Source organism: Sinocyclocheilus rhinocerous, unplaced genomic scaffold, assembly GCF_001515625.1.
Source record: "Sinocyclocheilus rhinocerous isolate Xijiao unplaced genomic scaffold, SAMN03320098_v1.1 scaffold570, whole genome shotgun sequence".
NCBI classification, from domain to species: domain Eukaryota; kingdom Metazoa; phylum Chordata; class Actinopteri; order Cypriniformes; family Cyprinidae; genus Sinocyclocheilus; species Sinocyclocheilus rhinocerous.
The window spans coordinates 309,317-327,766 of NW_015654050.1; the positions used below are offsets into that span (position 1 = coordinate 309,317).

Genomic DNA, 18,450 nt, shown 5'->3' on the forward strand with positions numbered 1-18,450 from the left:
AGTTATGGAATTACAATGCATCATGTGAGTCATACTTCCACATGAGAGGCAGCTTGTTATAATAACAGATAAGAAGGTGGTTATCAGCACTCATGATATCCATCAGTAATAAGGTGTCAGCAGCATGCAGGACGCTTTGACTGACACAGTTCATCACTATGGGGCCCAGCTGTCATCTTTCCCATTATCCTCAATGGTGATCCCCAAGGGTGCGTAAAGAGATTGATTTGATGGCATCTCTTGGGTCGGTAATATTATAGCCGTTTAATTCAGCTACAGGCTGCAGTATAAAACGCCGGTTCCAGCTCAATGACCTTCAAAATCAAACAAAGTGAGACGAACACCATCACCCTGAAAACATGACAGGAACAAATCAAAATTTTTGTTTTTTCTTCTTCATGAAACACAAGCGGAACAAATTTGAGTTCAAATTGTTTGTAAACATAGATTGTTGCATCATTCTGAACACTGAAATTAGTTCTGCTCATGTTGTATGAATGAGGTGTTTAATAGTGTTGCTGCTTCAATGTCATACAGCTGAACTGATTGTCGTGGTCTTAATCGTGAAGAAAGCTACACAATCCAAAACTGATTTCTCTCTTTCCCTCTCTATCACATCTCCACTGCTTTCCTTCATGATTGTCATTTCAGTAATTTCCACAAAATTAGTAGATATAAGATGTCACTAGCATTGGCTTATTTCGGCTTACCTTTCTCAGACGCCTCCCGTTAACATCCTTTCATTCTTAAAGATAAGCGCTAACACTGAAACAGCAAGCGCTAACTCGGAGAGGTTTTCAGACTTAGCCATCTCAAGTGTCACCTGCTTCTCCAAACCAAGCCACTGACCTGGTGTCAGCTCTTGCTTGATTTTATTGCATGTTTTACATGTATGTGGTTTTTTTTTGTTGTTGTTTGTATGTTTTTCTGTTAGTCTAGATGTTGTATGTGTATTATGTTGTCAGTGTTAATTGTGGTCTTACTTGGTTAGCCGGATAACTTTCGGCACAACATGAGAAGCCTGGGTGATTTCTTTTGTGACAGAAAGCAATGTGAATGTCTACCAATCGAGTAATGCCTTTAGCAGATCATGCACTTTAAACTGAAAATTATCATATTTGTTTTCCTGTATTTTATAGTATTTTTTATTAAATTATATTATATTTTTTTATTGTTTTTATATTAATTTGGGTTTTTAAAATGGGCCCCCTTGGTCCCCATTGTAATGACATTTATATACTGTATCATGTTTTACACCTTAAAAAAATGATAACACTTTAAAATAAGGTCCCATTAGTTAATGTTAATGCTGTAACTGACTGATTAAAATACATATATATATATATATACACACACACACAACCATTCATTATTAGTTCGTTATCTCAGGTCCATTAAATACTATTAATATGTACAACTTTTTATTTAAAAAAATGTATTAGACAGGGCCTAAAACTGTAATAATGACTCAAACTAAAACCATACAGTTTTGTTAATAAAGTAAACATTAACTGAAAAAAGAAACAACAAAAATTTTACAACTACTATTACTAAATTAAATTGAAAACAGAAAATATACAGTAAAAATACATTCAAAATAATTCAAAATATTAAAAACTGTAATTGTAAATCAATAATAGTGCAATAACACTAGTATTAGTAAATGTTTAAATTATCAGTGACAAAGATTATTTATTTATTTATTTATTTATAAGTAATGCAGTTAGCTAATGTTGACAAATGGATCCTTATTGTAAAGTGTTATCAAAAAAATATACTTTCAATCAAGGGCACTAAGTGAATATGTGTGTGTGTGTGTGTGTGTGTGTGTGTGTGTGTGCGTGCGTGCGTGCGTGCGTGCGTGTGTGTGTGTGTGTGTGTGTGTGCGCATGACACTTTATCCGGCTAACCAGGTAAACCATGTTCGAAGAAAGGGATCTTGGTTTTCTTATCAAATTCAAGGTTTACCCATCCTCTCCTTTCATATAAGATCCTCTCCTCATCTATGTTGCTTTTTCGGCAGCACATAATGTAAGACAGGAGCAGCTGTTGTTCATGGTGTTTTGCTCTTCCCATGTTATCTCAAGGGATGCCCATTTGAGCACATTATTTTCCCATTAAAGCCTACTGACAGCTGGTTAAAATTTATTCCGCCTTCCACCAGTTACAGTTTAGGACTATGGGGTGGGATGTGAGTTAGTGAAAATAAATACAGTTTTGTGTTTGGCTCAACCCTGTTGCACACTTGAGACATAATGTGCTAAAATGGAAAAAAAAAAAACATTAATTAATAGTGAGGTGTAACCTCACCTGCACAGGTAAAGTACCATCCAACCCATCTACTCACATTCACCATTCCAAAACAGACCTCATTTTACCTCATTTTCTGTGTGTCCCATCTCATCTTTCATCTAACACCATGTTATTGCAGAACAAACATAACAAACAAGTCAATCTCTTGGATCTAGACACTGACCTGTTGCTGGTCACCCAGGTAAGGTGGACAGTGATTGGCTGAAGTTTCTTCCCCCCCCCCCTGGCCTTCCCATGATCCTCCAAGCTGTCGTTTTGATTGTAAATGTACTAGAAAATTCCTCTAGCTGTAATCTAGCTATAAAGCAATAAGTAATGCACTATGGCCCATTCTAGACTCCAGTAGAGTCCCTGTACGGGAAAGTAAATGTCACTATATCACTATGAACAGTTTATAGCTCTACTAAATCCCTCGTCTCATGCATTGTACCTTTTCCACTAGTCTACTGGAAGTAGTCTACTTACTCATACCCGACCTTTCTTTTTCATAGTCAAATGACAGAGATCTTATAGATGACCGCAGTCTGACCCTGTTGAATAGGTTGGATTTTGTGTTCCCATGCTAACCGTGTGGTTCATAAATAAACTGGAGAAATGTCCTCTTGCCCTTCTCCCCATGTGACCATGTGCACAAGATTTTACAGTGCTTTCAAAGGTCACGCACATAGTCGTGTTCTTGTGTGTGCTGTTTTTTTAATTTTTTTTTAGATTAGAGACAGAGAAGAGACCGCAGAGAAGAGACTGCAATTATTCTTTCATAAAGAATGTGTTTTAGCCCTTTTGTAGATGTGGGTGTGATAAAAGAGAGCTTTTTAGGAAAGAACCCTGTGGTCTGGCCTCAAGCAAATGGATGTACGAAAGGCTTTTTAGAAGCAGTGTAGAAAAGCTTTTCTGCCATGTGCCAGTCTCTTTAAACAGCTGAAAAATGCTCAGCTGCTCCCCACTAGCAGCACGCTGTCTGTTCCAGGTTCTGATAAACAGACTCAACAAGGACACGGTACCACAAATGAAAACAGGTGTACCGACCGTTGTAACTGTCCTCTTCGTCTTTAAGGCATTTGCCCTCCAACCACTTGTGAAATAATCATAATTTTTTTTTTAAGTATGAAAAATGTCTGCTTTAAGGCCCATAATACTCATTAAAAAGAAGTAAAAAGAAGTTTGAAATACCTGAGCAGCGATATACTGTTAGCGAACATCCCAACGTGCCCATGCCGTCGGGAGCAGCGTTCAGATGAATATGTAAACATGTGCTGCACACTTTCCTCTCAATAACAAAATAAATACACTACAAAAATGACAGCGGTGAGAAAACAGCCGTTAAGAAAGCGTCTGATCATGTAGCGACGTGCAAATGTTTGCACCAGCTCTGCAATTCGAATTACAAACAGAAGCGAATTACAAACAAACTTCATTTTGGCCTGATTTTGTTTGAAATTACATATATTGAGGCCTTTAACAGCAAGAAGCCTCTGCCCACTGGTTACCTCAGTACAATCTGATAAGTACATCATGATTTATGGTGGTTTTCACTGCAAAAAAAAAAGTAATAATAATAAGCTGCAGCAAATTCAGTAATTTTTGGCCACAAAAATCTGAAAAATGTCCTGTGAAATCCTGGTGGGATTGGTATGCCCCTGTTCAGAAATAACCCTGAATACAAAATATATCCCAAGGAAATTAATTCATTATCTTCCTAGAAATTAGCTCATGGTGTGATTTTATGCAAATCCATGGTCTTGTATGGAAAGGCCTGAAATGGTTTGTGGAACTGAGCCGACTGTCTGCCTGAGGAGCAAAACAGATGGATGGATGGATGGATGGATGGATGGATGGATAGATAGATGGATAGATAGATAGATAGATAGATAGTTGTGTGCTGTACATGGCTGGCAGGTACAGGAGTCATCATCATCATCATTTGTGTTTTTACATCATTTTATAGCAACCCGCTATCATTTATGTAACTTTTATAATTTATTACTTATCTCACTATCATTTATTATTCAAGTCACCTTATTCAAACCACTGTTTGCCCAAGGTAGGTTCACTATTCTGTGACAAAGATTAGACTGACATGGCAGTGAGTGCTGAGGTGAAACACGGCTGATTTTATGCTGGTAAATGTTCTTCTTTCATCTGCAGAATATCAACCAGTTAGAGCTTTTTGGAGACATGTCCACCCCTCCTGATATCACGTCCCCCTCGGTGAGTGACTCTAGATGCTAAAATATTATAGTAAGAGTATGTTCAGAATGGAATTTTATCATATCGCATATTGCAGTGTATACTGCATTCTAATTAAAGGATAGTTCACCCATAAATGAAAATTCTGCCATCATTTACTCTTCAAAACCTGTATGAATTTCTTTATTTTGCTGAAAACAAAAGACGACATTTTGAAGAATGTTTGAAATTAAACAGTTCATGGTCCCCATTGACTTCCATTGTATTTTTTTTCTTCCATACTATAGAAGTCAATAGGGACCATCAACTGTTTGGTTACCCATATTATTCAAAATATCTTCTTTTATGTTCAACAGACACTTATACATGTTTGGAACAACTTGAGGGTGAATAAATGATGACAGAATTTTTGAGCGTAATCAGTATGTTATTTCGAATACAGTTGAGCAAGTTGTTGAGCAAATGTAGTTTATTATAAAGCTTCTGTTTAGACTGCTTTCCTCTTCCACAGACCCCAGCATCTCCAGCTAATACTCTGGACCCCACGCTGGCCCACCAGACTCCATCCGAACTGTTCACCCCCTTCAACCCCGCCTCTGTACCCTCAGGTAGGAGAGATTTCTCTTTCAGACATTGTGTGTGTACAGGAGAAAATAATACCAAGAAAACAGATAAAGGAGACATGGAACGGGGCGGATGCAAATTAAATAATGTGTCTGTCTGGTTCTGGCTAAATAAGGTGTCCTGTCCTCCTGCTGTAGAATATGAATGCTCTCATTACTGGCTGCTGTACTGATCTGCATGATAAATACCTTGTAGAGGACACAGCGTTACCCCTACCTACTCTGGTGGTACTCTATATGTGTGTGTGAGAGAGAGAGAGAGTGCATGATGTCTTTTTAACATGCACATCTGTTCTGGGGTCATATCATACATTTTTATTATGCTATTTTTTTCTCTTATGTCCACTTAGTCGAGGTTTTTTGCACCACAAATGGACAGAATTTAGTTTTTCATCACCATTTTCGCTTTTTAATTCAATTAAACAAATTAAGTAAAGTCACCTTTAATTCTACAGTGCTTTATACAATACAGATTGTGGAGCCTCACAATGATAAACATCAGTTCAGTGTTGGTTCAGTTCAGATAGGGCTACATGATAAATAATATTTTAATCGTGATTCATTTCTGCTTCCATCGATTTATTAAGCATCATTTTAAAATATTTTAAGCATAATTTAATTAAACTTGTACATCTATATACATTATATTATTAAAGGGGGGGAAAAAAACGTTTTTTTTATATATATATTTACTCACCCTCTTGTCTTTTTAAAGCTGTATGAACTTTTTTTTTTGTCTCAGTGATTTTGTCCGAACAGTGAAAGTTAATTAGTGCCAAATGTTGATTTGAGCCCCACTGACTTTATAATGGACAAAACAGCTGAAACATTCTTCAAAAAACATCTTCTTTTACACATATGTTTTGCAGAAGAAAGAAAGTCATACAGATTTGGAACAACATGATGGTGAGTTACCTGAAATTAACTGCAATAATTAAATATACTACATAAAATCTTTCTTTTTTTTTTCAAAACACCATCATGGTAACAAACATGATGCTAAAATACTGCAATAAATATTAATTTAACGAAATAAAATGTAACATAAAGCCCTAATGTACATAACTGATAAGAAAAAAACTAATACCAAACATAATTATTTAAATGAAAAACCATCAAATGTCGCGTGTCACACATTTAAATCTGGCAATGTCAATTTAAAGGTTTTCTTCTCACTTCCAAAAATTGTACATGTAATGGTATCTTCCAGTAAAATTACATTAAATCCAAATTCAGTTAAATCTATGACAATTTTATACCGTATTGCATAAAGGAACCCACTATTAACTAATTAGCAAGTTTTTACCAGAGCATTTTTACAGTCATTTACTGGTAAAATTCTGATAATTTTGTACACATTGGACTCTGTATTGTAAAGTGCTACCACTTTAAATTCTACAGGAACACTCGCATCATGATATTTGAACCAGTTATTAAAAACAAATAGCCCTTGTGCAGTGATTTTGCTCTCCCTGGGACATCTGTTCCAGCCAGATTGACTCCCTCTGAAACAGTAAACACTACAACATTGATATGTGTGGAATCAAGTAGTGTATCATCTGTCCCATCTGTCTTCAATTCTTTCCCTCAGTCAAACTCCCCTCTGTGTTGTAAATTCATAAACACCAGGCTTGAATCCAACACACCTGTCCTGATGGGATTCTCACAGTTCAGTTATGATAGCATGAGCATATTTTTCACCCTTGTGAAATCATTCTGGCTTTTTTCAAGAGAGAATTTTTCCCCAGAGTGCTTTGGGGGCGTCTGGCCCTGCTGGCAGTATATTGTAAGTCACTTTGGATGAAACTTGTCTGTTAAATGGTGTCTAATGGAACATAAATCAGCTGAATAAGTACACACTGCTTAATTATGATATAATTTAAGAAACCTATCATAAGCTGTGCTGTATGTGAACATAATCGCTATATAGTCACTATCTGCTTTCTATATTTACAAAATAGCATGAATTTGAGCTTTTATTAAACAGTTACATTATAAAATTAAATAAAAAACATTTTATTAAAACATTATTTTATTAAATAAATTAATTTAGTGTAGTCCAGTCCTCGACATATCCGCGGGATACCAGAGATGTGCTCCAGGTTTTGCTGTCCATGCATCCTGAATGGCAACCCATAATTCCATCCCATTTAAAAATGGTGGATCCATAGCTCAAAATGACTGCCAGGAGCCCATCATGGACCAGTGCAGGGGTGCGCTGCTATGATGAGACGGCCCATTGCTACCTGACTGGATGATGGACATGTGCAGATTTCAAAATTCACATATAGAACTTCTCCAGGCATCCCACTCGCTGGTCCTTGAGAAAACCACAAACCGTTACTACAATTGCATGGGAACACTTCACAGCTGACAGGATGGATCCAGTGCTGTGTTGTCTTTTCCAACCGGAAGCCATCAGATCCATCATGTTACCTTGTGTCAAATGTTCCCATCCCCACATGAGGTGCACAGCTCAGTGACATGATGTTAGTATCATAGGTTGAAGAGTAACTAGCTAAAAGTAAAACATGCTGCTAACTAGACTTGTGCCGGTATTCGGTAATGCGATATATCACGGTAATGAATATGCACGATATTGTTATCGTGGGCACTTCTAAATACCGTGAATAATTATATATTACAAATTATTCCGAATTTTGAATGCATTTTAAGAATACTTTTCCCATCAACTCGTCAAAATGCACAACAGCTCTGTATGCTGCGTGAAAGACGCGTGCGCACTCTGATGTAAACAAGCGCGGACGAGAAGCACATGGTGGAACATGTGAGAGACGCTCTGGATGAAAACGCACTTTCACTCTCTGACAGCAGATGACGCTAAACTGCAGAAATAATGAAATAATAATAATAATAATAATAATAATAATAATAATAATAATAATAATAATAATAATAATAATAATAATAATAATAATAATAATAATAATAATAATAATAATAATAATAATAATAATAATAATAATAATAATAATTCATTTAAATGCAGCCGTTACCCCGGAAACCCTGTAAACAAAGCAGCTGCACTACTTTCTGTTTCTGAAAGGTGTTTAAATGATTTAAACAGCCATTCAGATTTGTGTATTTGCTATGATGTTCATCACAGCGCCAAATACTTAAATATTTAGACTTAATAGGCTATTTATTTTCACACTTTTTTTACATTTTAATCTGGACTACAACATGCCCTAGATATTGTTTGAAAGTGTTTTGATTCTTTATTGTTCGGTCACACTTTACATTAGGGCTTCATTAGTTAACATTAGTTAATTCATTAGTTAACATAAACTGCCAATGAAAAATTCTTCTGAACATTCATTAATCTTAGGTATTCCAATATTTAATAACAGGATGTTAAAATCGAGAGTTGCAGCTGTGTTATTTAATGAGCTAACATGAACTAAGACTTGTATTTTTTAAACAAGGATTAATAACTTCTGTAGCAAATGTAGCTATTGCTCATTGTGAATGTTAATGCATTAACTGAGGTTAACTAATGAGGTCTTATTGTAAAGTGATACCTATTGGTCTTTATAGTTCTTTTGCACTTTAATTTAATTTTGCATTTAAATGTTCAGTTATTTTTGTTATAAGAAAAATGTTATTAACCCTGTTATACTGTACTATGACAGCACTTTTTTTTTAACTTAATTTCAATATCGTGATAATACCGTATACCGTAATAAAAGCATTAGCAATTAATCGCAACATGAAAATTTGATACCGGCATATCCCTACTGCTAACATTAGTTTTTCAGTAGTGTGACGATAGCTTTTCCAATAACAAGCTACACTATTAGTGTAGTAGCGAGAAAATGCTACATTGATATTTTGGTGAAATTGTACCGCATGTGCAGAAATAAACATGCTCAAAATTGTATTATTGTAACGAGGAGATCCAGGGAAGCAAGAGGAAACAAGGATCTAAATGCAGCATACTTTCCAGGAACAGAATCCAGGAGAACAGAAAACACGTATACTGACCAAGAACTTAGGAAACATATATAAGGCTGTAGATAGCCTACAGACAAGGGCTAATGAGGAAATAAAACACACCTAGAGAAACAATCAAAGGGACACATTAAAAAAAAAAAAAACTACAAAGAACTACAAACCAGCACAGAAAACTGTAAACTCAAGAGGGAAGAATTTCATGTCATGTTTCGTTAAAAACTGCTTCTAAGTAAATTTAGTGTAAATGAACCTGTTTTAAAATGCTTTTTAAATGCTAATTTAAACCCTAATTGTATGCCAAATAAATAAATAACAAATGTAATTTTTATTATTTATATAATATTTATATTTTTAATATTATGTATCGTAAATAAATATAGAAAATAAAAATATACAGAATTTATCAAATATTTACCATATTTTTGTAAAAAAATAAATTAATGAGAAAACATAGATTAGTCAAAGTATGTCAAATTTTATTATTACATTCAGAAATTATGTAAAATACCAGTAAAAAAGTGAAACATTTACAAACATTACACACTATACACATGCATTTTAGTTTCTCTCACTCCGCAACATATATTTAACAATATTTAGAACAGAACATGAAAAATAAAAGTATAAAAGAAACAAATTAGTTTACAGTGAAACTGAAAGTACCGGTGTCTGGGAAATGTGTTATACAAATTAACTTAGGCTCACACACCTCTCTCAATCAGCATGAATCCAAATCTGTGCGTTTCACGCATGTTTTACGTATTTAACGTTAATTGCATTGTATAAATCGCTTTTGAATTGAAGTGACAGCACATTTCAGATAATAAAAACTGCGATTTACAGTATATTCTGGAAAATACAACAGATTCTTCTTTTAACTTGCCAATGACAACACCTACACAGAGAAGATAAAGATAAAGCAGCATCACAGCGTCCCATTGTGTGAACAACCCAGCTGCAGGTGATCTCACACCTCTCTGCCGCACAGCGGAATATTCTGGACACGCTCCCACAGTGCGTGTGGCATGTCATAGAGATAAGAGATGATTTGGGGTTTTATTTGAATCAGCGTTACTCATTGGAAAGAAAGAGCAAGATGTGTAATGAAATAAGCCTCAATGTGAAATGAGTGAGACTGTTGTAATGGCCTCTTTTAAAGGGCGTTGCTATTCATTAAGCCCAGGCCTATTGTGAGCAGTAATTACAATAGTTCATCTGAGCCATAAAGACCTTTTTCATTATGAAAATCTAGGTCATCTTACCCCAGTCATCAAGGGATCTATGGCTGCAGCCTGAAAGTCCTTTAGCGAATGCTAAAGGTTACAGCACAAGCTCGTAATGAGGTGTACGTGATTTCCAGAGCATTTTGGCGGGAAAATCTCATTTGATAGAGCTTTGTGAACTAAGGGTGTGTTTACATAACACCATTTTCAACTAAAAACCGAAAACTTTTTATGCGTTTTGGCTGTTCATTTACACAACAATGGCCTGAAAATACAAACTTTTGAAAACGGGTTTCAAAGTGGGTGTTTATGAACGGGTTACAAAAATTATACCGTTATCGTCTCTGCGTAAACTACGAAAATGTGAATTTGTGAAAACGTTGAAGTCATGTGCATGTGTATTATATACTCAGTCTATATGAATGTATATGTGCGCAGATGTTATGTTTCTTTACAAAGTGATATCGCCAACTACTGGCCTACCATGCTTAATACAGTGTTTTTTGTCATTTTTGTGTATCCATGCAAACGACTGTTTTAGTACAATTGCTGTTGTGTAAATGTACCCTAAGAGTCTCATTGTCTCTGTCCTTTAGGTTATGTGACAATGGGAGCCGTGCCGCCTGCATGGGCGCAGCAACAGTTTGCCGCTCAGGCTCCATTAGCGTTTGGCGTCCAGTCCCCAGTGCCCGTCGCGCAGGTCTTACCAGGCGCTCAACCTCTGATCTGGGGTCAAGCCAACCTTTTCCCTGCCACCCAGCAACAGTGGGCCGCGATGGCAGGGGCTCACTTTTCGCCTGCCGCTTTCATGCCTGCCCAGAGAGTAGGACCGCTTTCTGCTGCCATGTTTCAGACACTGGCTCCGATGGCGGTGCCCGTGTCCTGCGAGATGCCCGCGGCAGCCATGGGTGGAGCCGTGGCAGGAACCTCGGCCTCCACGGCCTCTAGTCCGCAGCACGGAGAATGCACGGTGCAGAGACAGGAAAAGATGAGCAAGGAGATGTTTAAGGACTTCCAGATGGCAAAGCCACCCACCATGCCTGCCAGGAAGAGCGAGCAGCTTAGCCTGTCCAGCACCACAGACGCTTTCTCCAGCTACTTCAACAGAGTGGGAATGGCGCAAGACACGGACGACTGCGACGACTTCGACATCTCGCAGATGAACCTTACGCCTGTCACTTCCACCACGCCCTCCACCAACTCACGTGAGTAGGATGTTTCAGACTCATTCCATGCGTTCTGTGATTTTGACTCGGAAGTTATTTTAGAAAAGTTTGATGTTCTTATAAATAAAAACTTTTATATCAATTTTAGGAAGAGTTTCAGGGCAATTCAAAATTGCATGTGGTTTAACCATCAAATAATTCACGAGTTCACACTTACAGTACATATAATCAGATTGAGCAAATAGTAAGCATATTTGGCGTGCTGTCCAAGGGGAGGGCTCTGAGCTCAGAATATAGCCCCGAACCCAGAGAACTTCCCATACCCCAAGCTGGGATAACAATAGTTAGTAGTGAGGAGTTGGGGTGGAGGAGGGATGCCAGAAAAACTGTCGTGGGACAGAGTTAAGTTGGCTGTATATATTTGCTATCATGCTAATTAAGTTGATAATCTGAACGTGCTCCACTTGTGCTGAATTAATTGATTTTCTGAATGTGCTCCTCCCGAACTTTAATTAAACATCATAAAGTAATTTTCCTTACACCTTGAATACACATGATTGAACTTGTCAGCATAATCATTATTTTCAATATATATATATTGTTTTTAACTTTATATTTTTTATAATTTTAACAAATTCAAAGCCATGTTTATGATTTTAACAAATGTCGTGAATTATTAAATTATAAATATCATTATGTTTTTGAAGAATCACACCACATGACATTCTTACGACCTGGACCAACCTTGACTTGTCAAAAGTGTCATAAAAGGACCTTGACACACAATCTGTATGATACCATTTTCTGTTTTATGAATTATTTTCCTGCATATTTATGCTGGTTGCATCACATGAGGTTTTTTTGGGGGGGCAGAAAAGTGTTTTTCAAATATCAATAAGCATTACACACTATATTTTACATTTTTATATTTTATATGCATTTGGTAGATTATTTTATCAAAAATGTGTTACACTGCATTTACATTTAGCAATTACATTTTGTTAGTTCATGCATTCCTTAAACCATGACTTTTAGCATTGTTACAGGAATGCCTCCACGGCCACAGGAACCTCAATTAACCTTTCACTGATGTCTTAATTATTTAATACATTTTTGAATAAATCTATCGGATAATGTCTAAAATGTTTGGCAACTTCCATTTTTTCTTTCAACATCTAGAGTTTACAACAGCCAACATTTAAATGATTATATCTCAGCAACGGTTTGGAAACATAATAATTATCTTTAGAAAGCTGCAATTTTCCTTGTTACTTGACTGCATAAAATTCAAAATGCGTTTCTGGGTCAAGTGACGCAAAATGAGCAGGTCAGATATACACACGTGTTAGATGTTGCAAGTTGACCAGAATATATGTTTTTAAAATGATGTGAACTGTATTTATCTGATTTTAGAGGTTGGTAATTGTACAGTTAGGCTTAGGGATTGGTTTAGGGATGTAGTTTTATATCAGATATGTTATTTCAGGACCAACAGAATCACATTATCCTGAAGCTCCATTGACCCTAAATGCGGTACATCAACAAAGAAGACAAATCCCACATAGAAGAACTTACTATCTTTCTCTCTCTCGCCTCTCTCATTGCAAGCCTTTAAGAGTGCTGACACGGCTAGACAGGCTTTATCTGTTTCCTACTACAGAACTTCAAACTCGCACCTCATCCCGTCTTTCATCAACGCATCCGTTTTCACTCAGAGGTTGAAAGGTGGGCTTTGATGCTGTTGCCCAGAAGGCATTGTCTTTAGTCAGCGTGAAAATGACAATTAGTACTGCGGTGGGGAGCGACGGCAGTGGAAAGAGAGAGTCAGTCACAGGCCCAGCTGTGCTTCTGGCGAGCTGTGTAATTATCACTGATCTCTAGGGAGTCCTGCGCTGTGTGTTGGGCCTGTTTGGATCCTCTCGCTCCTGTAGTGCTAATTATTGCTGCGATGGAACTTCGCACGTTTGCACACAAGCAGTCCCTCCATGAGAGACATGCTCATTTATTAGGTGTCAGTAAGGGATTTCGGTCCACACTTTCTGACAGGTTTTGGGCTTAAATGCATAAGTTTATTTACACTGATCTTGCCTAGTATGTGCAAAAGCCAAAATACATTCCCCTAGGTACAACTCACTCTAGTTTTGAGGCAAAAATATCACTGAATGGCACTAAAAGTTAGAGTTTTATTTGAAGAGTCTTAAAGTCGGCATGAAACAGGGATGTGACAGTCTTTTCTTCCCTCTTGTGATGTTTCTCTGAGTAAAATGGCTTCTTGAATGAGAAAATGAATGTTGGGCGGGACTTGATTTTGTCCATCAGGTATTGACTGGATCATTGGATCATTGGCTCACTGCTCACGCATAAATCATTTACAATTAAACACTTCAATATTCCATTATAGAAAAACAAATTGTCAATTTGGATTTCATGGTGACTTTAACAAGCATAAACCACATCATCTAACCCAAACCAACAGAAAATAACTTTTACTCAGCCTAAAACCTGGAATACACTAAATTACTTTTACCCAGATTTTTGCCCTGATATGCATTTTGGATGAGTTACGCTATTTGCTGAAAGTCTGCAGACTCCGGGCAGTCCGAATTGACAGATTTCATAGAAATCGTGCAATTTATGTTGGATACAGACTCCAGTTTTTTAGCTTCAGACTCCGATTCTATCGAATCAGAGAATATCAAACATGTTTATATGTGTTTCTGCCTGTTTGGATTGACTTGAAGTCTAAAATGACTTGAAAGTGTGTGATCCACAGTCGTTTAGTGTGTGATGCCCAGTTTTTCTCTGTAACCATTTACAAAGTCAGCAAGACTGTTTGATGCCAGGTGTTTTAAAATCTTTAAATTCAAATTCAGATCCAGCCTTTAACAATAAACCTGCCTCAACATGGATTTTTAACCACAATATTAAATCCAAAATTCAACCTCAGATGAGATCACAACATGATTTTTGATTTTGTTTTTTTGTTTTTAAAAAAACACAGCATATTGAGGATACATTCTGTCAGTTTGTGTGTTCCCTGGGAGCCAAGCTAATGACTTTAGCATTGTTAGCGCCATGCTAGAGTTAAAATAGGTCTGCAACAAAATATTTGTAGTTGGAAATTTCACACAAAATAAAAAATCTGCTCTGCACAACTATATCTTGTCTTCAGGCTATTTGGTGGCTTTGTGTGAGGGGGAAAAAACTGTAGTCATTATTAACCAATAACCTTCTTGTTTTGATTTATTTCAATGGAAGTACGTCAAATCACTTCTAGCACCACACTGTAGACATTTCAAATAGAAACTGCAGCAATTTGTACACTTCCAGCCATTTTAGCTGTACAAAAACAGTTTGATCGATGGTGCAAACCGGTATTTGTTTCATGTTATTTAAATTTCAATTTGTATCATATTATTTCAGTTAATTATAATCATAAACACACTTTTTATTAGCACAAAGTTTTACTGTTTACAGCACTCTTTTATTCTATTTATCTAGTTATGTACCTATAGCAGCTAATGAATTGGAAGTCTGAATTGAAAAATAATGTAGATACATATTCATGTTTTTTTTCTTCCTTGAGAACAAGTAGAAAAAGACTCATTGTAAACCTTACATGAAAATGAACACATTAGATATTTAAGTACAAAGACTATTTCCTTGACTGAATGCAACTACAATTAAGCATTCACTGCGCTATGCTGTGACAGCATATGGTTTCCAGAAGCAGTGTAAAGTTGCATGAGCCCAAAAAGGAACATTGTTTTCATGTATAATTGATCAAAAATGAGCCTCGTCTTTGATGTAAGTGTGAAAATTTCAGTGCCCTTCCTATCAGACAGCAACAGATATTTAGTTATTCACCCAGGGGATGAAAAACATTTTATACCTTCTTAGCGTCGCCCAACAACACATCAAAAGCTTTGAATCAGTTAATATAATAAACAAGTGTAAGATTGACTCGGTTTGGCCCATTACTAAACATAATTCTGGCCTTTTCCTTCACAGCACCCACCCCGGCCCCCCGGCAGAGTTCTCCATCAAAGTCCTCATCCCACGCCAGTGACCCGCCCACCGATGACTCTTTTGGTGAGGCAGAGGGCAGCCCTAGTCGGAGCGGAGAGGAGGATGCTGTAAGTTATTTTGAACGGGATTGTGGGAAATGTAGTTTTAAAGGGTTCAACATCTAACTTGGTTACTTGACATAGAATACTGTATGTATATGGATATTTTAAAATCAAGATTTTAGATTAGGATTTATATGCATGTATATGGCAACATTTATATTTTAGATTACTATTTTAAAGTATTTTTGTGAACATCAAAATTCCAATTCACCAATATGCTCATCCCATAAATGCTTTATTATCATTACACAAAATACAGTCAGAATAAAACCCTAGAGTTTAAGTTTAGTTTCTTTTATCAGCTCTGACTTTGAGAATACAGCAGATAAAAATGTCTTCTGCTGGCTACCTTGCTTGAACCACTGTTGGGCCCATTACGGTGTTAAATTAGCTTGTGTAACTGTCAAGATGATCATTATGACCTTATTACTCGCAGAGATATTTCTCAAAGATCATAGAGATTGCAGACTTACCTGATTAATATTGTGAAAATATAAAGACCTGTTACATGTCCTGATGAAAGCTGAAGTATTAAAAGTGAGCCTGATTCTTCCATAGTGCCTTAATATTTATATTTCATCATATGAATTATCACCCATAAAGAATGTAGCAAAAAATATATATATATATAAAAGATATTATCCACCAATTTTTTGTCTAAATACATAAAAGAAAAACATTTCTGACATGATTTAGTCATTCGCATGTTGTTTCAAACTTTTTCAAAACGACTTACTTTCTTCTTTGGAAGGCAAAGGGAAAATAACGTGTAGTAATGTACTGGTAACTGTTTTCAGTAAAATGAATATGGACTACAGATTTCAAGGTTCAAAAAGTATGCAAGAGCATCAAAAAAAAAATGGTTTATATGGCTTGTATTCGGAGTCTTCGAAACCCATGTGTTAGATTTGTGTTTTGAGCTGAATGTTCATTAGAGTTCATGAGAGAAGTACTGATGTTCAGTTCATGAATGAATCATTTTGTTGAGTCATTTGATCCAGTTCACAAAACCATTTTCAATCATTTATTCATGGATTGGACTAATCTTGTTCTCAGGTCATTGACTTGCTGATTCATTCACAGCAGTTTACCTTATAAATAACATTAAATATCAATATGTTGATCACTTAAAGCAGGGGTCACCAGACTCGGTCCTGGAGGGCCGGTGTCCTGCTGAGTTTAGCTCCAACTTACCTCAACACATCTGCCTGGAAGTTTCTAGTATACCTAGCAAGACCTTGATTAGCTGGTTCAGGTGTGTTTGATTAGGGTTGGAGCTAAACTCTGCAGGACACCGGCCCTCCAGGACCGAGTTTGGTGACCCCTGAGTCTTAAAGGAATAGTCCACCCAAAAATTAAAATTGTCATCATTTACTCATCTCATGTCATTCCAAATGTGTATGACGTTCTTTATTCTGCAGACTTTGTTGTGTACTTTTGTGTTCAGCAGATATGAGGGTGAGCAAATGATGACGCAATATTCATTTTTGGGTGGACTCTCTGTTTAAAGCCACTACATGGTTTTAGAAGACCTACTGATATAGCGAACCAGTCATAAGTCCTATTTTGTGAAACGTGTATAACGACAAGAGAGTGAGTAAATGATGACAAAAATGTAATTTGGGGTGAATTATCCTTTTAAGTCTTGCTTGAGATGCAGTGTAACCACATCAGTGGTGACGTCCACTGTATTTCATACACACACACTTTCTCTCTGCTGATTTCTATCAGATATGACTCATCAGAAAATGCCATGGAAACCCGACTAGTGCACTTTCTCCTTTCTTTTATATTTCAGCTGAACAAAAAGTTTAATTAGCCCTTGTGTGTGTGTGTGTGTGTGCGTGCGTGCGTGTGTGTGTCTCCAGTTGAAATGGCATTGGGCTCCACACTCACTCAGTCAGTCACACTGCACACCCACACACACTGTGATGAGGTGTTAAGAGTGCAGCTCCAGAGGGAATATTCATAAAAATCCAAAATGCTTTAGTCCAAAACCTTTCATGCGGGAGCACAATACAGGAGCCTTTCTAACCGAGGGGTTTTCACAGCTCCGGTAATGGCCGCATGTGTGCGGGGACTTATGAATACATCAGAGTGTGGGTGGACGAAGGTGGATTAATACATGTATGAATGAATAGATGGATGGATAGATGAATTATTTCTCTTTTTTTTGCACATTTACAGCACTGTCTATGCTTCTGTGTTTTACTGTTGCAGGAAAAAGCATGTAAACTATTGGATTTCCTTTTCCGGCTGCTTATTTTCTTGTCTCTTCTGTCCTTTTCCTCTTTTTCTCTCACTGTCTTCTTTCTTTTTCCCAAATCTTTTTCCTTTCCCTTTCCATTCTTCTCCTCTCTCTTTCTTTGTCCAGGCTGGAGACTCCCAGCAGTCTCCGGGTGCGAGTGAGCCTCAAGTAGAGCCTGAGAGCTCAGAGACGGACAGTCCTCAGGTCGGTAGCTAGATAGCGGCAGGTCAGGGTAGGTATCTGTCCTCTTTTTCTCCTCTCTTCTGCGTGTTGGCCTGCTTCAACAACCATGACGTCACGTCAGCACACCTTCACCCGTCCTCACCACCATTACATAGACCCACACATCGTGGCCATGTGTCGTGGTGCTCTTTCTTTCCTCTCTCTTTTGTCTTTATGCTTGTTCTGCTCTCTAACTCTCTTAGGCTGGGTTCACACAGTCAGTGTACTAACAGGTGTGACTCTTGATTTGTCCTGTTAATATAATTATAGATCTGAATTCAATCCTCTGTAACCTGTGTGATCTTGAATAATGCCTGTAGTGATATGGTAACCATAGTGTAACAATAGTAAATATCAAGACTT

At 37.0% G+C, this 18,450-nt stretch overlaps 1 protein-coding gene across 4 annotated transcripts in view; it reads left to right on the forward strand.

Moving 5' to 3' along the window:
• The window catches only part of LOC107716552 (disabled homolog 1-like), a 176,802-nt gene extending 158,352 nt beyond the window's left edge, over positions 1 to 18,450 (forward strand). For 3 of the 4 annotated variants that reach the window (XM_016523030.1, XM_016523031.1, XM_016523032.1), the window contains 5 exons: positions 4,459 to 4,521; positions 5,012 to 5,108; positions 10,918 to 11,526; positions 15,499 to 15,623; positions 17,992 to 18,450. In XM_016523030.1, coding sequence (XP_016378516.1) covers positions 4,459 to 4,521; positions 5,012 to 5,108; positions 10,918 to 11,526; positions 15,499 to 15,623; positions 17,992 to 18,081 — 984 coding nt within the window. In that variant the 3' untranslated portion in view covers positions 18,082 to 18,450. Of the gene's footprint in view, positions 1 to 2,431; positions 2,495 to 4,458; positions 4,522 to 5,011; positions 5,109 to 10,917; positions 11,527 to 15,498; positions 15,624 to 17,991 lie in introns of all 4 variants that reach the window. The other variant, XM_016523028.1, reaches the window with a different exon arrangement.